General features: G+C 37.5%; 1 protein-coding gene across 3 annotated transcripts in view; it reads right to left on the reverse strand.

Annotated features, from left to right (window-relative positions):
* Positions 1 to 745: 745 nt before the first annotated feature.
* Pygo1 (pygopus family PHD finger 1) overlaps positions 746 to 19,741 on the reverse strand; it is a 34,261-nt gene continuing 15,265 nt past the window's right edge. Inside the window, exons 2-5 of one of the 3 annotated variants that reach the window (XR_002213714.2) lie at positions 13,469 to 13,554; positions 9,738 to 12,563; positions 9,138 to 9,223; positions 746 to 1,139 (exon numbers count right to left, since the gene is read on the reverse strand). Coding sequence is in view for 1 of the 3 variants with exons in the window: in XM_020185951.2 (XP_020041540.1) it covers positions 11,439 to 12,563; positions 13,469 to 13,554 (1,211 nt within the window). In the remaining 2 variants the exon portion in view is untranslated. Of the gene's footprint in view, positions 1,140 to 2,692; positions 12,564 to 13,468; positions 13,555 to 19,741 lie in introns of those variants that run through there. The other 2 variants (XR_012445490.1, XM_020185951.2) reach the window with 2 other exon arrangements.

Genomic DNA, 19,741 nt, shown 5'->3' on the forward strand with positions numbered 1-19,741 from the left:
CTACACATCAATGGGAAATGCAAAGAAAGGAATGACTATTGAGTACACAGTACTGGGAGAAATGGTTACCATATGGAAAAAGTGAGATTGGATCTCTACACACATACAATGTCACACATAGAAGATTAATTGTAACCAGATGCCTGTGGTTATGTCTGTAATTCTAGCTAGTCAGGAGGCTGAGATCAAGAGGATCAAGGTTGAGGACAGCCCAGGCAATAGTTTGAGAGATCCCCCATCTCCAAAATAACCAGAGCAAAATGGACAAGAGGTGTGGCTCAAGTGGTAGAGCAAAGTGCAAAGCCCTGAGTTCAAACCCCAGTTCTTCCAAGAAAAAAAATAAAAACACAAAACTGAGTTGTAGATGAACCAAAGATATAAATGCTTGAAACTTAAAGGAATAGTAATAGCTGTGTAATCTTGGAGTAAGGAAGAATTCCTGAAATATGACATAAAAAGTACTAACCATAGCCAGGCATGGTAGTACACACCTGTAATCCCAGCACTCAAGAGGCTGAGTCAGGAGAATCATGAGTTTGAAGTCAGCTTTGGCTACATAGAGAAATCCTGTCTTAAACAACAAAACAAAACAAAAATCTCCCAACACTATCAGCATCACCTGGGGGAAGTGTTAGAAATGCAGACTCCCAGGCCCTCTTCAGACTTATGGAACTAGCAACCCTGGGAATAGAACCAGCAATCTGTGTTTAACAAACTCATCAGATAATTCTGTTACATACTAAAATTTGAGAACCAAAGCTTTTATTTGGAGAAAGCGGGAAACTTACAAAGTCAAGAAAAAACACAGGTCCTCCCTTTCTCAAGGAGAGGCCCACTGAGGCCAGGCACTCTGCTAGCTCTTCATGGTGGGTTTGCATTAAGGCAAGGAGTCCCATCCCCTTGTTGCTTTCGCTTCATACAAAGCAAGTATGAAAGGAAACTTGTCATTAGAGAAACTACTAAAGCATCATGCAGTCTTGGTTTATTTATAAAGGAGTCGTCCAAGAAAGTCAGCCTGCGGTGTGTGGAGGCATCAAACCACACAGAAAGGTGCAGTTGGAAGAAGCCATCAGTCCTGTGGGAAGCTGAGTTGAGGTGCAGCTCCTCCACGATGAGTCCAGGTCTCCCTGGCTGGTTGCCTAGGAAAACCCAAAAAGAACACTCAAGGTCATTTTTGCTTCATTCTGTTGATTATGTTAATAGATGTAATTGTAGAGCCTCGAAGTTGCCAAGTGTTTCTCTCTCTCTCTCTCTCTCAGTGGATTTATATATAATTTGTTACTTACATATATTATTTTGTTTGTAACAAATATTACACAATTAAAGTAAAATTTTAAAAAATTCCTTCCAAAGTTTCTGGAAAAAAAAATTAAAAAAAAACCCAATCTTTAGAGAAGCCTCCTTATTTACTTGTTACATTCCATGAGATTCAAAAAGACTAAAAATGTACCTATGAAAGCAAAAGTTTCATTGGCTTTATTATTCCACATCCAAAACTAATTAGCTGTAATTTAAATTATTTATAATGCTTGGGATTGGACTGTTACTTATTTTTGATGGGTCAAGCTTTTAAATGTGGCCATTGGAAAAGGTTATTTCCTACATTCTTTTAACATCACTGCTGAAGTTTTAAAAAAGTTTTGAAAAAAATCCCTTATACTGGCAGTAAAATGCTAAAGGGCTACCCTGAATTTTTCTTTTTTCCCTTCCTTTATGGACCCAAATTGTGACTCCTTGAGCCCAAATACCAAAAACTCCAGATTTCAGCCAGAAAACTGCCACTGCTCCATGTCCAGCTTAGCAAGCAGACTGAGCAGTGGCTTGGTCTTCATATGCTGTGGGAGCAGGCAGCGGCCGGTCCAGGATTCCTTCCAGGACCTCTGGGTGAAGGGTGCCACTGCTCACCCATGGGCTTCCAGAACCAGGAAATGTTTTTTACTTTTTAGGACACAGAATCAGTCATTTTCCAAGAACTCTTGGTTCTTTTTAGTAGAAAAGGGTTTCACAGACCAAAATCTAGGCTCTAGATTTTATTTTATTTTATTTATTTATTTGAGACAGGGTCTAGCTAGGCTAGCCTGGAATTCTCCATCCTCCCACCCCAGTCTCCCTCCCAGTGAAGAGGTCTGTCACCTTCTGTCTGAGGTCCCCACCTATGACAGAATTCTTCTTGGCTTGATCTGACAGTATCGATCCATTCATTCACTGAAATCCCTCTTCGCTTTGGTTTTTGTTTATTGTCTTTTTAACCTTGCTTCTTTAGCTCCTTCTTGTCTTTCATTGGCTTGATAAAATTTTCTATATTCTGCTTTTCCTTCTAGTGGTTTAGAAACTATATTGTATTTATATTCTTAGTTGAGATTTAAAATTTTTAAATGTGATTATTTCTTTTGGTTGTTTGGTTTTTGGTAGGACTGGACTTTGACTTCAGGACTAGAGCTTGCAAAGCAGGCACTCTACTGCTTGAGCCACATCTCCAGTTCATTTTGCTCTGGTTTTTATGATGGGATTTCATGAACTATTTGTCCAGACTGGACTCAAATCTTGATCTTCCTGATCTCGGCCTCCCAAGTAGCTAGGATTATAGGCAAGAGCCGCTGGCACCCAGCTAAATGTGACTTTTTCTTTTTGTGGTAGTGGGGTTTGAACTTAGGGCCTCACACTTGCTAGACAGGTACTCTATCACCACCTCTTTTTGCTTTAGTTATTTTTCAGATTTTCAGATAGGGTCTCATTTATGCCTAAGGATTTGGACCATAATCTCCCTCATAGCTGGGATTATGGAAATGTACCACCATGCCTGATTTATTTAGATGGGGTCTCATTAACTTTTTTTTTTTGCCCAGGGTGGTCTCAAAACATAATCCTCCCAATTGTTGCCTCTTCAGTAGCTGGAGTTACAGGTGTAACTGCACCAGGCCAAGTTTATTTTTGACTTTTTTTTTTTTTTTTGGTGGTACTTGCGTTTGTACTCAGGGGCCTCACACTTGCTAGGAAGGTACTCTACCACTTGATCTATTCCACTAGCCCTTTTGCCCTTGTATTTTTCTTCTTCTTTTAAATGTTGGGTATTTTGGAGATAGGGTCTTGCGAACTATTTGCCCAGGGCTGACTTTAAACCAAGATCCTCCTGATCTTTGCCTCCTGAGTAGCCAGGATTACAGCTGTGAGCCACTGGCGCTCAGTTTCAAGTTTATTTATTTTTTTGTGGTACTGGGGTTTGAACTCAGGGCCTACACCTTGAGCTACTCCACCAGCCCTATTTTTGTGAAGAGTTTTTCAAGATAAGGGCTCTTGAACTATCTGCCCAGGCTAACTTCAAACCATGATCCTCCTGATCTCCGCCTCCTGAGTAGCTAAGATTACAGGCGTGAGCTACCTGTGCTCACCTCCCCCACCCTCCCACTCCTGTTTTTTAATTGATGCCACATTGTCATCTCTGCCTCAGGGATCTTTCAACTGCTAAGGTTGTAGATTCTTCTAATTTTCTATTAACAGGAGCCCTAATTTGTTAAAATCAAAATAGACATATAAGCTCACCATTTGTTTTTTTTTTAATTTCTTTTTTTTTTAATTGTTTATACACTTACTCATATGTGTATACATTGTTTGGGTCACCCTCCTGCCCCCCACTCCTTTCCTCCTCCCTCCATCCCCCTCACTTCCAGGCACCATTTCTAAAGGAAACCCAGGATTTAGGGTTATGTATATAATTTGCTGACAAATGTATTTATATATAGCAAGGCCTGACCAAAAGTATTGGTTCTTTCAGTATAAAATTAAATCCCTGGTTAACTGTAGGCTACTATAGCCTATTGCCCTGCTTAATGTTTAGTTGGACATATTGCACCCCAAGTCAAGACGCTTCACCTACTTATCCTAAGGAAAGATAAAAGTCAAACATTTAAAAACAGGTCTTCTCGTTAAAAACTAGCTTTATTTAAAATAATTTGAATAACAACACTATAGGAACAAACTTACAATACATATTCAAGAAAGCCTGCCATACATCATTTCTACTGATGGTAGGTCTGTGTACCGACATTCCTTCTACAATGCACAAATGACATTAATGTTATCCCTGAAAAGAATGGCTAACAATAACATGGAAGTCCTGACAGCAGAACCTCTATTGTCTTGGATTTTATAATAAAAAGTTAACACGTGGAAGACCAATTCTAATTGTAAGTTCTAGCCCAAAGTTTAGGGGAGAAGGGCATAGGGTCAGAGGGGAAATCTGTATGAGTTAAATGCCTCAGAAAGGGGAGGTGACTTTCACAATTTACAGTGATTACTGTAAAGTATTTCAGGATTGGGACCATAACTAACACTTGGAAGCCTTTAAGCAAACAATCTATGATTTACTATATTCTATCAGAGTTCTAACCAGTTTTATTTCTTTGAAAACTGTAACCTGTGTGCAAACCACATAAAGATAAACAATTTGGGATCATCTACTAATTGCATACTTTATTTCAGCTTTACCAAAAAGCAGCTCATGAATCATTTAATACTAATACTTCATTAAACTTCTATGACTTAAATAGAAATATACCAATATACCCAGTTCTAGAAGACTGTATTTGAAAATATCAGACAAAAATAAACCTTAAACATGTACATTTTTAACATGAAAAACAGACCTATGAAACTATGGGCATTCAGGTCAACTATAATGAGATTATGACACAGTATGGAATCTGGAATTCTAAAAAATATTAAGACTGAGTCAGACTTATTGCTATATTATCCTAACAACAGTCAACAATTATAAGTACAAAATTCCACAACCACCATGCCAAATATAATGCAACATAGAAATATTATTAACATAGGTAGACATTTATTTTGTAATATATTCACTGATATAGTGAGACCTTATTAATTCAGGACAGTTTGAATTGATAAAAAGACTAAAATTTTGAATATTTTAAAAGATTTTCAGTTTAAGCACTCATAAGCATTCTTTTTTTAAACTTTTGAGTATGTACTTTTAAATATGCAAATTTGCATTGGCCAAGAAGTACTTATTATAATTCTCTTGACTACTTGTTTTAATGACAAAATAAAAATGCTTTTAAACTAGTATTTTTAAATAACTGCCTTTAAAAATTTTTTTAAAAGTTGGCTTTACAATGAACATTTAAAAAATCTTAATTATGACTTTTATTAGCAAATCTTTTCATTGGGTGGGTAGTATAAAGTAAACAGCATTCAAGTCTTTATATCAATGGATACAAATTCTAAATATAGTTTTATGGTAGCTTAATAATTTTTAAGTGAAGATTAGTATTACTACTTATTTTGCTTGTGGTAGAGTGAATGATATTGTTTGTTATTAGAGACATCATCTTAAGTTTAAAATCTGTTAGTAGTATGGGCTAAAAAAATCCTAACATGCACTGTTATTAAGATAACTCCTTAGTAAATTATCCCTGTAAGTAGATCAAAAAAAAAAAAAAATTCTGAGACAAGGTCTCACTATGTAGCCCAGGCTGGCCTCGAAGTTGAGTTCCATCTGCCTCAGCCTCCTGAGTGCTGAGATTACGGAAGTGCAACACCACATCCAGCAGTTGATCAAAATTTTAGGAAGTATTTATTGTAGTATAAGTGTCACGAATTGCTAATACCAAATTTTCCTCCTCTCTCACATTTCAAAGATATGAGACCATCTGCTAATCCACAAATATTGATGTTTCACATACTTCATAGAGTAGCTTAAAACATACCAGCATAAGAAATAATTAGTATTACATAGTAATTTCCTTTGCCATAGGAATAAATGTTGGACAAAGTCTGGAAACATTTTATTTTCCAATTTGAATTACAGTAATTTTGCCACAGACCACAGCACTAGTGCATGTATTACTTTAGACATGCTCTAAAAACAAAACCAAAATTTACTGCAAAAATACATGTCACCAATGTGGAACACACTCAGATTTGTATAAAAGTACTGAACTAATATCCCAAAAAGAGGTATATGTAAACAGTACATAAGGAAGAAATAGTTTTAATATGAAACAATCATTTAAGTCACATACATCATGATAAGAAGCAGGACTTTCTTTTATAAAAGATAACATTTTAACTAACAAGCAACATCAACTACGCATCTACAGAACAAGAAAGGTACAGGTATTTAGAGTAAGTTTTAATATAAGTAATGTTGTGCTGGTAAAATACGATGAGGATGAAGCTTATCCACTGGGTTTTATTAACAGTTTTTAATTCAACACAGGCATGTCTACTGGGTTAATGCTACGCCTAAATATGGCCCTTTCATTCCACTGTTTCCCTGGACTACTTGTCCCTAGCCTCCTTGCTCCAGTGTCTCCAAACCCCTTTGACAGTGCCACCAAGAGGTGGGAAATGCAGATGTGATTTAATACAGAGAGGAAAAGGAAGTTACTGAAACTTGGAAATGAGAAGAAACCTCTGAGTTCAGAACTACAGGACAGGAAGCTGTGAAGAGTCAAAACAACCTAAAGGAAGTGAACTGAGAAGTACGCTTAAGACAGCACTAGCTAATTTGCTAAAATACCATGGTACTTGAAATGTGGTCAGATTATCTGAAATCTTAGATATTAAAGATCCATTCTGAATGTTCTTATTAAAAACAAAGAAATTTAATGTCACTTTCTCTACCATCTTCATTTGTATCTTAACAGAAAAATGTATTTTCCTTAAAATCTAGCCAGCCAATACCACACAAAAGAAATAGAATTTTTGACCAGAGGAAAGATGGAAACTGCTGGAGCACAAGAGGACCAAGGAGGGAAAGGACAGCCTGTTTAGAAGCATCCCACCAGAGTTTAGAACTGCAAGAGGGAACTGGGAAATGGCCCAACAACGAAGAACTTAACCTTCCTAATTCCATCAGGAGAAAGGAAAGACCTCTGCTTCTTTCTCTCTCACACTGATTGCCTCCCTAAAGAAAACTGAGACTCAGGATGGTAAGAACAGTTAACTACATTAGGGTTTAAATAAGACTTCATAAACTTCCCTAAGAATCTAACCGCTTATAGAGCATTCCAAGGCACTATTTACAAATGAACTTCCAGAGTCTGGATGCTTTTCAACTTTAATTAAAAAGTCTAAAATAGCACAAATGTTCATGCGTATGAAATCTCTATACACTGCAAAAAAGAACTCCAAAACATTTTAGAACTCCCTTTTAAAAATCATTGCCTAGGGCAGGGGTTTTAACTCAGTGGTAGAGCACTTGCCTAGCATGTGCAAGATCCTGGGTTTGATCCCCAGCACCTCAAAAGCAAAACAAACAAACAAACAAAAACCTCCACAAAGTCATTTGCTTATATATTTGCTTACTATTACATACAATTAGTATGTTTGATAACTTCTAGCACTCTAATTTATTCAAGACAAAGTATGAAAGAATGTTAGATGAAAACTTGACACATTTCATGCGTATGATTAAAACCATCAGATTTCATGATGACCTGTATTATTTTTCTTCCACTAGACAGAGGTGGGAGTCTAAAAAAAACCCACCAAAAAACTGGGTATCTTCATATTATGCTTATATCTATGAAGAATAAGCACTAGTAGAAGAAAATCTTAAGCTTCATGTACATAGTCTAATTTGGATAACAAGAACCATAATAGCAGCACTCTAAAGTATTTCACCCAAAAGGAAAACACTGACCGCAAGTCTAATTCTAAGTGCTCTATGTGAAGAATGACTCACTTTCTTTTATAAAGTAGGCTGCTTCAGTGTCTGTGTGTACAGTGACATCTAGAAGCACATGCACCATGAATCCTCCAGAGGATGAGCAAAGTAAATTCTAAGGAAAAAGTGATGCTTGAAACTGTTCATCAGTACCCTGCCTCAGGGAGTGAGCCTACGTGCTACCAATTAGCCAGGCTGAACTTCAGCAAAACTTGAGGATGGAGGAGACACTCCAAGACATCCTGCTTAGTTGTCTGTGTGTGTCTTTGTACATATGTGTGTATATAAGCTGAGGCCTTTCAGTGGTGGAAAAGGAACATACCCTGAAAGATACAATTCCATCTGTATTTCTTTTGTTCATTTGTTTGTTTTGGTGGTACTTGATTTAAACTCAGGGCTTCACACTTACTAGGCAGGTTCTCTAATACTTGAGCCACTCCGTCAGCCCTTTTTTGTGTTGGGTATTTTCAAGATAGGGTCTGCAGAATTATTTCCACCAGCTGGCTTTGAACTTCGAACCTCCTGAACTCTGCCTCCTGAGTAGCTAGGATTACAGGTGTGAGCCACTATGCCTGGCGCTCTATTTGTTTCTATCGTTATATTTTAAAAGTTGAGGGCAGCTTATCACTTGTTCTAAGAAAATCTTCTTTGGGTCAAATTGGACAAATATTCTGGCCATTCTCGTAATTTATCACTTTTCCTTATCAAAAGTATCTATATAACTTTTGACTTGATGTTTTATAGAGACAAATGTGAAACTAGTAAGAGAATTCAAACACATGAAAACACTCATATCAGAATCAACCATGGGTTTTTCGTAGAATATTTACAGATTCTTATTTAAGTAAGGTGTTTTGAAACTTAAATACTTGAACAGAAATTTACCTGTTTATAAGTTCCTTAAAAAAATAACTGTTTGGAAATAGAAAATAAATCACCTTATAAATCAAATATCTTTAGACTAGATCTGAAAAGGTTACTTCATTTTCATAAAGTTAACTACTAAAACTGTTAAGCAATAAAGGGTTTAAGAAACCATATAACCCATTTTTAGCAACTCAAGCACTACAATGTAGAATATCAACTCCTGAGAGCACTACAAGGTTCTACTCATAATATTCATCTAGTTCTATCTGTCATAAAAGTAAAGTCACAATGCTAGGAGTGGGCATCATGTACTGAAAGTAGGTACTCAATTTTAAGAAAACCAAAACCAGGTCCTTAAACATTTAGAGAATTATTTCTAGCAAAAATAATAATGCAAGCAAACGGATCTTCAAGTATGTACTGAATACCACCAAATCCCCCAAATACTGCATCTTAACCTACTTCCAATGGTAAAGTTTTCACACAAACGAATACCTAGTTTCAGAATTTATGTCACTCCCTTCTTAAAGTTGTGAAGATATATATTACATAGCTATTGAAAATGTTTTATACTCACTTCTAAGTAGTCAGGAGAAATGGAAAAAACCTTGTATTACCTTGCACCATATGAAATTGCTGTTTGGTTATGAAGAAATTAAAACACTGTAGATAAAAAAAAATAAGTTTTATTCAATCAAAATATTCATCAGAACCACTGTTTTCTTCCAACAAGATACTTTTTATAAAACTCATCATTTTGTTTAGACTGTATAATTGTTCAAATCCTCCAGTTACTGTTTAATTGGGGAGTATGTCGTTTCTTAGGAAAAGCTCCTAAGAAAAGCCGTAGTCCATGAGATAAACATCCATGACCATGATGGATATGAGAAAGCTTCATGGCCCAGTCAGTTAATGTGGCTGTAGTGCCTGGCAACATGTGACAAGTCCTGTCCTGTAAAAGTATGGGCTCACATCTGTTAACTGAACTCAAGGCCTAAGAGGTCTATCACTTGAGCCATACCCCTAGCCCTTTTTGCTTAAGTTATTTTTCAAATTGGGTCTTAATTTTGCCCAGGCCAGCCTTGGACCATGATCTTCCTATCTATGTCTCCCACATAGCTGGGATTATAGATGTGTCCACACCATACTCAGTTTGTTATTTGAGATAGGGTCTCACCAACTTTTTGCCTGGGCTGGTCTCATATTGCAATCCTTTTATCTCTGCCTGCCACGCAGCTGGTGTTACAGACGTGAGCCACTGACCCTGGTCCAAGAGTTTTGCTTTTCAGTCAAGATTCTCATGCATGATTTAAATTTCTTGACAACATGCTGCTGCTGTCATTGTTTGCCCCAGGTCTTCATAACTCTTATGATGGAAGTAATAATGGTGGTGCACTGTCAGTGAACTTCGTCAACATCCAACCATCCAATCTCTTCACATTTATTTTGGTCATAGGTTCTGATCTGCTCCAAAAATGGGCTTTTGCTGTTTTGACTATATATATGTTTTTGAGGTACTGGAGTTTGAACTCAGGGCTTCACTTGTAAGGCAGGCCCTCTACCCACTTGAACCACTCTGCCAGGCCTTTTTCTGTGTTGGGTGTTTTTGAGAAAGGGTCTCAAAAAATCAAGTTGGCCTCAATCCTTGATCCTTCTGATCTCTGCCTCTCAAGTAGTTAAGATTACAGACATGAGCCACTGGTGCCTGGCTTGCTATTTTGACTGTCAATGAGCGTACCTCCAACTGTCTCCATTCTCTCTGGAGCTACTATACTCTCAGATCCATTTTCACACTTTTCCCAGTTGCAGTAGAAAACTCCTAAGCCTGAAGCAAGGCCTTAATTTGTTTGCAAGTTAGCTTTCACCTTGGCTCTAAGTTGGACTTGGTTTAAAATGGATTTTGATCTTCCCTGAGGTTCATTTTGGAAGCTCGGACTCCCAGAGCAAGATTTTTCAACCCACCTCTGTGGAGTTCTTTGGCCAGTAGAGCCCTCTGAGGCCAAACTGATGCTTCTACCTCTTTCTTATTTGCAATATGTCCCAGTTTAAAGTCATGTAAAACAAAGTGTTCGCAATTCTTCTGAGGGTGCTCTATTATTTATTTCTCCAGAAAACAACTGAATAGTCACGGAATATTAAGCACATAATTCTAACATAATTCTAAACAGTAAAACTGGAAACATACTTTATACCATCTTACTAACTGCAGTCAATTTTCAACTGATCAAATATGAGCAATTTCATGGAGCACCATCTACAAGTTAATTAACAAATTCTTACTGAGAATCCACTGTATGCTAAAGTCTCTCTGTCTTGCACCTGCAGATATCCTCTAGAGACTGAGTTCAAAATCTGAAATCCACTAATTTCAAAGACCCTAGTAGAGAAGGAATCTAACACCATACTCTTATTTTTTTTAATCCATTAAAATGTATGCTTTCCTCCATGTTATAGCTGCATATTTTATGTATATGGAAAACATTTAAATGGATCCTTAAAAAACTTTGAACTAAATGTTTAATGTGGTGTGGCCAAAGTTCAGCACTGAAACACACATTTTTCAATTAGTCTAAACTTTGAAAGTTAAAACTTGCCTACCTTTGTTATAAGTTATTTTGAAGCTTCATGAGGCTTTTATGTTTATGATAAATATCAAAGCATTTACTTAGAGGTGTTTCTAAAGCACCCTCACATCCATTATTCTCTTTTAAGATAGCAACAATACAGAAATTGCAGTAGTGATGAAGTAGAGTAGTAGTAAGGACTAAAAGGCAGTAATGTTTTGTGTGTGCATTAACAAAAATAATGTCAAACATTAAAATCCTGTCAGAACCTCTGCAGTACACAGGGAAAAGCCCATTTTAGTTAATGCCTGTGACTAAGCATCACTGCCCACAGCAGGGGGCCCAAAAGTTTCTCTGGTGCGCATTAACTGGACATCTTTGTCAGCCATACAGGTGTCGCAGCCCCACACTGCTGAGGCTTCTGCAGTGAGGAGGCCATAAGCTGTTTCAGTCATCCCAGTGCAGATCCGGTGAAACCACTTCTGACAGGAGGCCTCACACAAAATGGCATCCTGATCATCATTCACTTCATTTGTACAAATTCCACATGGATACACCGGGTCGGAAGACGAATGGCCGTGACGGCTGGGGTGGAGAGAGGACTTATTGCTTTTCTCTGTGGTGCACATGTCGGCTGCACTTCTAGGTTGTCGTGGCTTATTCTGCGTCCCATTTGCATGGCTGTTGTTTGTACCTTCAGTGCTTCCTGAACGACTGTTCTCTTGATTAAGTACATTGTTTCGGTTAACATTTTTTAATTCAATATTACTCTGATTCACACTGTCATCCATATTTAAGTGGGGTGGGTGAGCAGAGGAATTTTGATTAGCATTTTTGGTTGTTCCTTGACCAAAGTCTTGTTTGGGAGGTGGTGCTTTTGCTTGACCAAAAGTGTTTGGAGGTGGAATAAAAGAATGATTAGATTCTAAAGGAGAGGTGAAATTTGAATTACTTCCAGGGACAAAATTAGGTGCCAAATCAGGGTTAGATATTTGACCAGCATTCTGTGGAGGAATCTGACTGAAGTTTTCAGCAGGATTTTGTCTAAAATGTTGATTAGGTATGTTAACATTCTGACTTAGTACATTATTATACGATGGATTTCCAAAACTTGAATTATCATGTGGCCCAAAGTTAAAAGCAGGAGGTCGATTAAAGCCCATGCCCAGAGGATTCTGAGGAAATGGGTGTGGCTGGTTCCTGAGTGAGTAAGGACCACAGTATGGGGAAGACATTCTTGGGGGAACGTGAGGTGGCATTCTGAATGTGCTATAGCCTCCAAAGCCAGGATAACCAGGGCCAAGATACGGATTTGACGAAGGTAGTGGTTTATAGGAAATAGTATTATAGTTGTCATCAAATGGATTAGCAGCCACTAGATGGTCAGAGTTTGGGTTTGGTGGTGGAGCATACTCAGACAATGGAGGAAAAGAAGGCCCCTGAAAAGAGAATACAACGTAAAGCATATGTTCTTTATCAAAGAAGTCATTATAATTGTACTGTTATGAACCAGGTTTTAGTCAAATTTCTCTTACAGTGCTAGGAAAATTTAAGTTCTTCACTTTACTTTTCAATTACAATTGTTTAATTATATTATACTTAATGATAAAAATATGTATGTGTCATCCACTTAGTAAAGAAAATAAGATGGGCTTTTCTGAGCTCAAATTCATTGTTACTTCAACCCACCAAGTATTTAACTTTCAAAAAGAGGCCTCAGTGTCATAATTTTCACTTATCAGGCTTGTCTATAATCAAACTCTTTCACTTAAAACACCACAGCATTCTAATCAAAAATCCTTTCCCACCTTCAAATGATCATAAAAGTAAGTAACAATTAACAAGAAGAAAACTAAAAATCTTCCCTGGCTTAACTTCAGGGAGCCACGGTTAAAAGTAATCCCCAAACACTGAGCTCAAGACCTTGTAATGGAAAATAAACTGCCAGATTTAGTCACATTGCAAGTTTGACATGGCCAAAATGGAAAAATACAAAGTAATTTGTACAGATATCATCAAAAGAGTACTTCAATTTATACATAATAATGTACATGAAATCCTTAAATAGAACTTCAGGCATAATATGCTTTTAAAAACCATTAAATTATATTCAAGAACAAGTATTTTAATTTGCCTACACTTTCTTTTTGCAGTATCTACTCTAGGCCTGCAATCCAAAAACAGCCACCAGCTGCAGACTAAAAACAAAAACCATGGCAGGATTTGTTTGTAGGTTCTGAATGAGGACAGGAAACAATAAAACCCATTACCAAATTTAAATCTGTCTTATCAGTGTGACCACACCAACAAAGGGAAATTGTTAGCAAAGAAAATATCAATTTACCTGTGCATTTGCCTTGCGTTTTTTCTTATCTGGGCTTCCTAGTTGTACACCTGGTCCTCCTAACCCATCCAATCCACTATCACCACCTGAAAAGAAAAAAAACCCAGATACTTCTATTTGTAAGTGAAATCATTTACAACTATCATAGCAATATCTATTATATTTAAGTTGTATTCACTAGAGTCCAAGCTGGCCTTGAACTCATGATCCTCCTGTCCTAGCCTCTGAGATTATAGATATGTGCTGCCCTTTCACCTCTAAACTTCAGTCATCCAGTTCCCTGTCTCTGAATCCACCACTATGACCAGTTTCTGGTCTATCTTTCCAAAGGCACTCTATATATAGTCAAATGTATCTTCTTTTTTTTTGGTGGGGGCACAAATGATGACATATAAATACTGTCTTTACTTTGTTTTCTTTCTTAGAGATCATCCCATATTACTACAATTAGAACTGCTTTATTCCTTAATAAATGAATAGAATTCCATAGTATAATTTTAACATAATTCATTAAATTAGTCACCCTCCTAGGATATCTAGGTTGTTTACAAACCTTTACTGTTGATGTGATGAAAATCTGCATGTAAATGTCTTTGCCTACATGTACAAGTCATTCCTAGAACTGGAACTGTGGCATCAAAGGCATGTGCTTTTTAACTTTTTTCTTTCTCTTCCTCTCTCCTTTTCTTTCCCTCCTTCCCACCCCACAGTTTAAGGCTGGCCTTAAACTTGAGATCCTCCTGTCTCAGACTGCGAAATGCTGGGATTATGGATGTGTATTAACACACCTGTATTTTATTGTCCAATACTGTTTGCAAGTATGGTTTCCTCAGTTGTATATGATGAAGCAAAACAAAAGCTTGACTTTTATTCTAATAAAAAAGTTTATTAATGGGATTTTTTTCTACTCTCAAAAACCTTTTTATTATGAAGAACTGTGGGACTGGGAATGTAGCTCAATGGTTGAGTGTTTGCCTAGCATGCACAAAGCCCTGGGTTCCATCCCCAGTACCACACACACACTAAACAACAACAAAAACTCTGTGAAGTATTCAAAGTGGATAGCAGGGTAAAATTAACCCCATATGCCCATCAATCAGCACTAACAACCACCAACACCTAGTCAATCTTGTCTCCTCAACACTGCTTTCACTTCTCCCCAATCCCATCTTAAAGCAAATTCCAGACATCTTAGCATTTTATCTACAAACATTTTAGAATAAAAGGCTAAGGACTTTAAAAAGTGCCAGTCTCATTCCTACAAAAATTAACAATATTTTATCTAACCCAAATATCTCATAGATTTGTTCTGGCTTGTTTAAGTTAGGATCCAAACATGGTCCATACATGGCAGGTGGGTGATCTGTCTTTTATTTGCTATGTTTTCCTCCATCACTCTTTTTTCTTTTCTTTCTTTCTTTTTTTTGCTTACAATGTATTAGTTGAAGGAACCAGCTTGATTAACATTCCAACTGTTAAACTACAGTCTTCAGGACTTTGGAAATTACATTCTCTTTTGCCTGGCTCTTCTAACAAGAGCCCTAAAGGAATCCTAGAAGGCTATGGAGAAGAGAATTCCTACTGCTTCCACCTGCCTGCCATTCCCAATGGCCACTCCACCCACAGCCGTCTCTCTACACTGGCAGTAGGTTCCAGGCTTGAGCTTTTTCCTCCTTCTCAAATCACCTTCAACACATCTCTTCACATGTATTAGTACTAGTCAGACAGCATCTAAATCTCAGTCTGTAGGGTTCATCCAAGATGTACAGGATCCCTCCTTAAACCTTCTAGATCAACCATAAACCCAACTTCTTTCCATTATTCACCAAACTCTAAATGTGGAAGCTGCTTCCTGCAGTTATTTCCCAATGTTACCACACTTTCTGCTTTTTCAGTTCAATGCTTTTTTCTTTTTCTTTTTTTTATGTTTGTTTTTGGGGCAGGGTTTCATTATGTAACCCAGGCTGGCTTGGAACTCACAGTCCTCCTACCTCAGCCTCCTGAATGCTAGGATTATAGGTGTGCATCACCATGTCTTGAACTTCAGTTCAACCAAATCTTTATATTAAATTTCAGGTATGATTAATGTTTTCTTGCTTGGAACATATGATATACCCTTCCTTGGCATAATTTAGTATGTTCTTTATTTCCTGTAACTTGACAGTTAGATTTAAATAAGGGACTTGATCAGATTTAAATTTCAGGATTTTGCAAGATCGTTTTTTCCATGGGAAGGGGGCATATAATTTTTGGTTGTTTTCCTTTAGCTGAATTTTCTGTTGTTGTGCAAATTATCACATATTTACTCACCAGCCTATTTGGGGCTGGTGGTAAAGCTTCATAGTAGGGTGCCTGCTTAGCATATGCAAAGCCTTGGGTTTCATTCCCAGGACCAAAAAATAAAAAATCCTTTAAACAAGTGGAGAAAATGCTTTCTGATTCATACTCTTACGCCAGTATCTCCTTGATACTAACAGAAGACAAAGCCATAACAAGAAAAATAAAAACAAAAAAACCCCTATAGCAACACCTTTTAGGAATACAGTTATATAAAAGTTGTTCACAAAATACTGGCAACCAAAATTCAGTAGTATTTCAAAAGGAGAACACATCACAGTACAGTAGGATTTCCCCCAGAAATGAAAGGTTGATTCAACATATTAAAGTCAGCCAACTTAACACTACTTATTAGTAGGATAAAGAGGAAAACCCTCACACATAATCATGTCACTAGAGGCAGAAAGTCATTTGACAAACTCCAACACCTTTTCATGGTTAAAAAAAATCAATTATAAAGAGAGGGAGAAAATCATCCTGATTTAAAAAAAAAAACACCCATGAAAAACAGCAAACATCACACATAAGGTAAAAGATGAAATCTATCCTCTTAAGGTCAGGAACAAGACAAGAATGTCTGATATTCAACACTGTACTGGAAGTTCTACCAAAACAATTAGGAAGAAAATGAAACAGAGGAAACAGAGGGTACCCAGAAGCTGGATGTAGCGATGCAAGCCTGTAATCCCCGCACTTGGGAGGAGGAGACAGAAGGACCGCAAGTTTGAGGCAGCCTAGGCTACATAGCGAGACCCTGTCTCAAAAAACAAATAAAAAGAAAAATAAAATAAAACAAAAGAATTCTTACAACTCAACAAAACCAAAGAACCCAAACTAAAAGTGGCCAAGGAATTTCAGTAGACATTTCTCCAAAGAAGATTTACAAATGTCTAATAAGCATATGAAAGAGGCTCAACCTCGTTAGTCATTACAGAAATGCAAATCAAACGCAACGGGACTGACAGGTGTAATCAAAAGACTGCAGGGAGTGGCGAAGTTGGAGCCATGATACCTGGCAGGTGGAAATGTAAAATGATGCAGTCACTGTGGAAAAGAGCTTGACAGTGTCTCAAAACGTTAATCATGGAGCTATCACACTGCTCATCAATTCTTCTTGTGGCTGTGCACCCAAGAGAGAGGAAAACTTGTTTGCACAAAAACTTGTACAGGGGGCTGGAGGAGTAGCTCAAGTTATAGACTTCCTGCCTCACAAGCATGAAACCCTGAGTTTAAAACCTCAGTACCACTAGAAAACAAAAAAACAAAAAACAAACAAACTTGTACACAAATGTTCACAGTGGTATTATTCATTACAGTGAAAAAAAATAGTTCTCTCATGTTTAGCCTATGTTTTAAAAGCTTAACTTCAATGTTTACTTGTGATAAAACACATAGCATGAAACTAACCGTTCTTTGGTTGCTTATTATTATTATTATTATTATTATTATTATTATTTTAGTGGTGCTGGGGATTTGAACCCAGGGTTGTATGTGCTAGGCAAGAACTCCAGCACTGAGCAACACCCCCAATTCTCTCTTATCTGTGTGTGTGTGTGTGTGTGTGTGTGTAGACGGAATCCAGGGCCTGGCTAGTACTAAGCATGTACTCTACCACTGAGCCCCCTCCCCAACCCTCTGAGGTGTACAGGTCAATAGTATCGTGCATAGGCACAGTACTGTGCAGCCAATCTCCAGAACCTGTTCACTCTGCAAAACTGAAACTACATCCATTAAGCACCAACTCTTCACCCCCTACCTTTGGCAACCACTGTTCTATATTAACTTTTTATGAATTTGATTGCTATGGAATATCTTATCAAGTATTTGCCTTTTTGTGGTGGCTTATTTCACCTATTTTAGTTGGCCTGGTTGCCCCCACAGTTGGGCTCCTGTGAATAATGCTGCTATGAATATGAAGGTACAAATACTGCTGTAGGGTTCTACTTTCATTTCTCTGGGATATATACATAGCAGTGGAATTGACAGTTCATATGACAATTCTACTTCTAACATTTGGAAAAATGCCATGATGTTTTCCATAGTATGGTTTCATTTTTGTTGTATCCTTGGTCCATATGGAACTTATTTGGGGAAAATAAGTGAGGTTAAGAACTTTTTTATTTTGTTCTATATGGCTAGCCAGAACAGAAAATACCTTTCCATTTGTTACCAGTTTTCCTCTGTGTCCCCAGTACAGTATTTAAAAGTTATTATCTATAGATTCAACACAGTCTCTATCAAGTTGAATGTGGTGGCTTACACATGTAATCCCAGCACTTGGGAGGCTGAGGTAGGAGGACCTCAAGTGTGAGTGAGGCCAGACTGCACTACATATTAAGTTCCAGACGAGCCTAACCCTATATATAACAAGACCCTGTCTCAAAACAACCAACCAACCAACCAACCAACCCACCACCACCAACAACAAAAACCTATCAAAATTCCAATGGCATTTCTCCCAGAAGAAAAAATATCCTCCAATTCATGTGAAATCACAACAGTCCCTGAATAGTTGAAGCAATCTTGAGAAAGAACAACTAAGGTGGAGACATCATACTTTCTGATTTCACACTATGTTACAAAGCTATAGTAATCAAAACAGTACAGTACTAAAATTAAATAGTCATATAGATCAGTAGAGCAGAATCAGAAGTGTAGATACAAACCCACACATACATAGTCAACTAATATTTCGTGAAGGCACCAAGAATACATAATGGGGAAAGGATAGTCTTTTCAACAAATAGTGACAGGAAAACTGGATATCCACATGTAAAAGAATGAAATTGTACCTCCATCTTAGGCCACTGACAAAAATTAATCAAAATGGCTCAAAGACTTCAACATCAGACTTTATAAACTGTAAAACTCCTACAGGGAAGCATTCCCTGACATTGCTCTTAGCAATGATTTTTCTGAATATGACACCAAAAGCACAGGCAACAAAAGCAAAAATAAACTAGTTAGAGCATACCAGACCAAAGGGCTTCTGCAGAGCAAAGGAAACAACAAAATGAAGAGGGAATCAATGAGATGGAAGAAAATATTTGCAAAAAATGTATCTGATAAGGGGTTATTATCTAAAATACAAAAATGCTCCTACAACGCAATAGGAAAAACAATCAGATTTTAAAACAGGGAGAGTACCTAAGTAGACATTGCCACCAAGTATATGAAAGGTATTCAACAGCACTAACCAGGGGAATGCAAATCAAAATCACAGTGAGAAATCACCCCACGCTGCTAGGACAGCTATTATCAAAAAGGCAAGAAAACAGTGTTGGTGAGGATGTGGTAAAGAGAGAAAGTGTGTACTGGTGGCAGGAACATAAGTTGGTGTAGTCATTATGAAAAACATTTCCCAGGTTCCTCAAGAAACTCAAACTAGAACTACCTACTATATGATCCAGCATCCAATTTCTGGGGAAATATCTGAAGGAAACGAAATTCATGTCTTGAAGAGGTATCTGCAAGTCCCATGTTTACTGCAGCATGATTATTATTATTATTATTATTATTATTATTATTATTATTTTGGTGGGCCTGGGGTTTGAACTCAGGGCTTCACACTTGCCAGGCAAGGCAGGCACTCTAACACTTCAGCTACTCCACCGACCCTTTCTGTGTTGGGCATTTTCTTTTTTTTTTCATTTTTCTTTTATTATTCATATGTGCATACAAGGCTTGGTTCATTTCTCCCCTCTGCCCCCACCCCCTCCCTTACCACCCACTCCACCCCCTCCCGCTCCCCCCCTCAATACCCCGCAGAAACTATTTTGCCCTTATCTCTAATTTTGTTGTAGAGAGAGTATAAGCAATAATAGGAAGGAACAAGGGGTTTTGCTGGTTGAGATAAGGATAGCTATACAGGGCATTGACTCACATTGATTTCCTGTGCGTGGGTGTTACCTTCTAGGTTGATTCTTTTTGATCTAA

This window comes from Castor canadensis, chromosome 2, assembly GCF_047511655.1.
Source record: "Castor canadensis chromosome 2, mCasCan1.hap1v2, whole genome shotgun sequence".
In the NCBI taxonomy this organism is placed as follows: domain Eukaryota; kingdom Metazoa; phylum Chordata; class Mammalia; order Rodentia; family Castoridae; genus Castor; species Castor canadensis.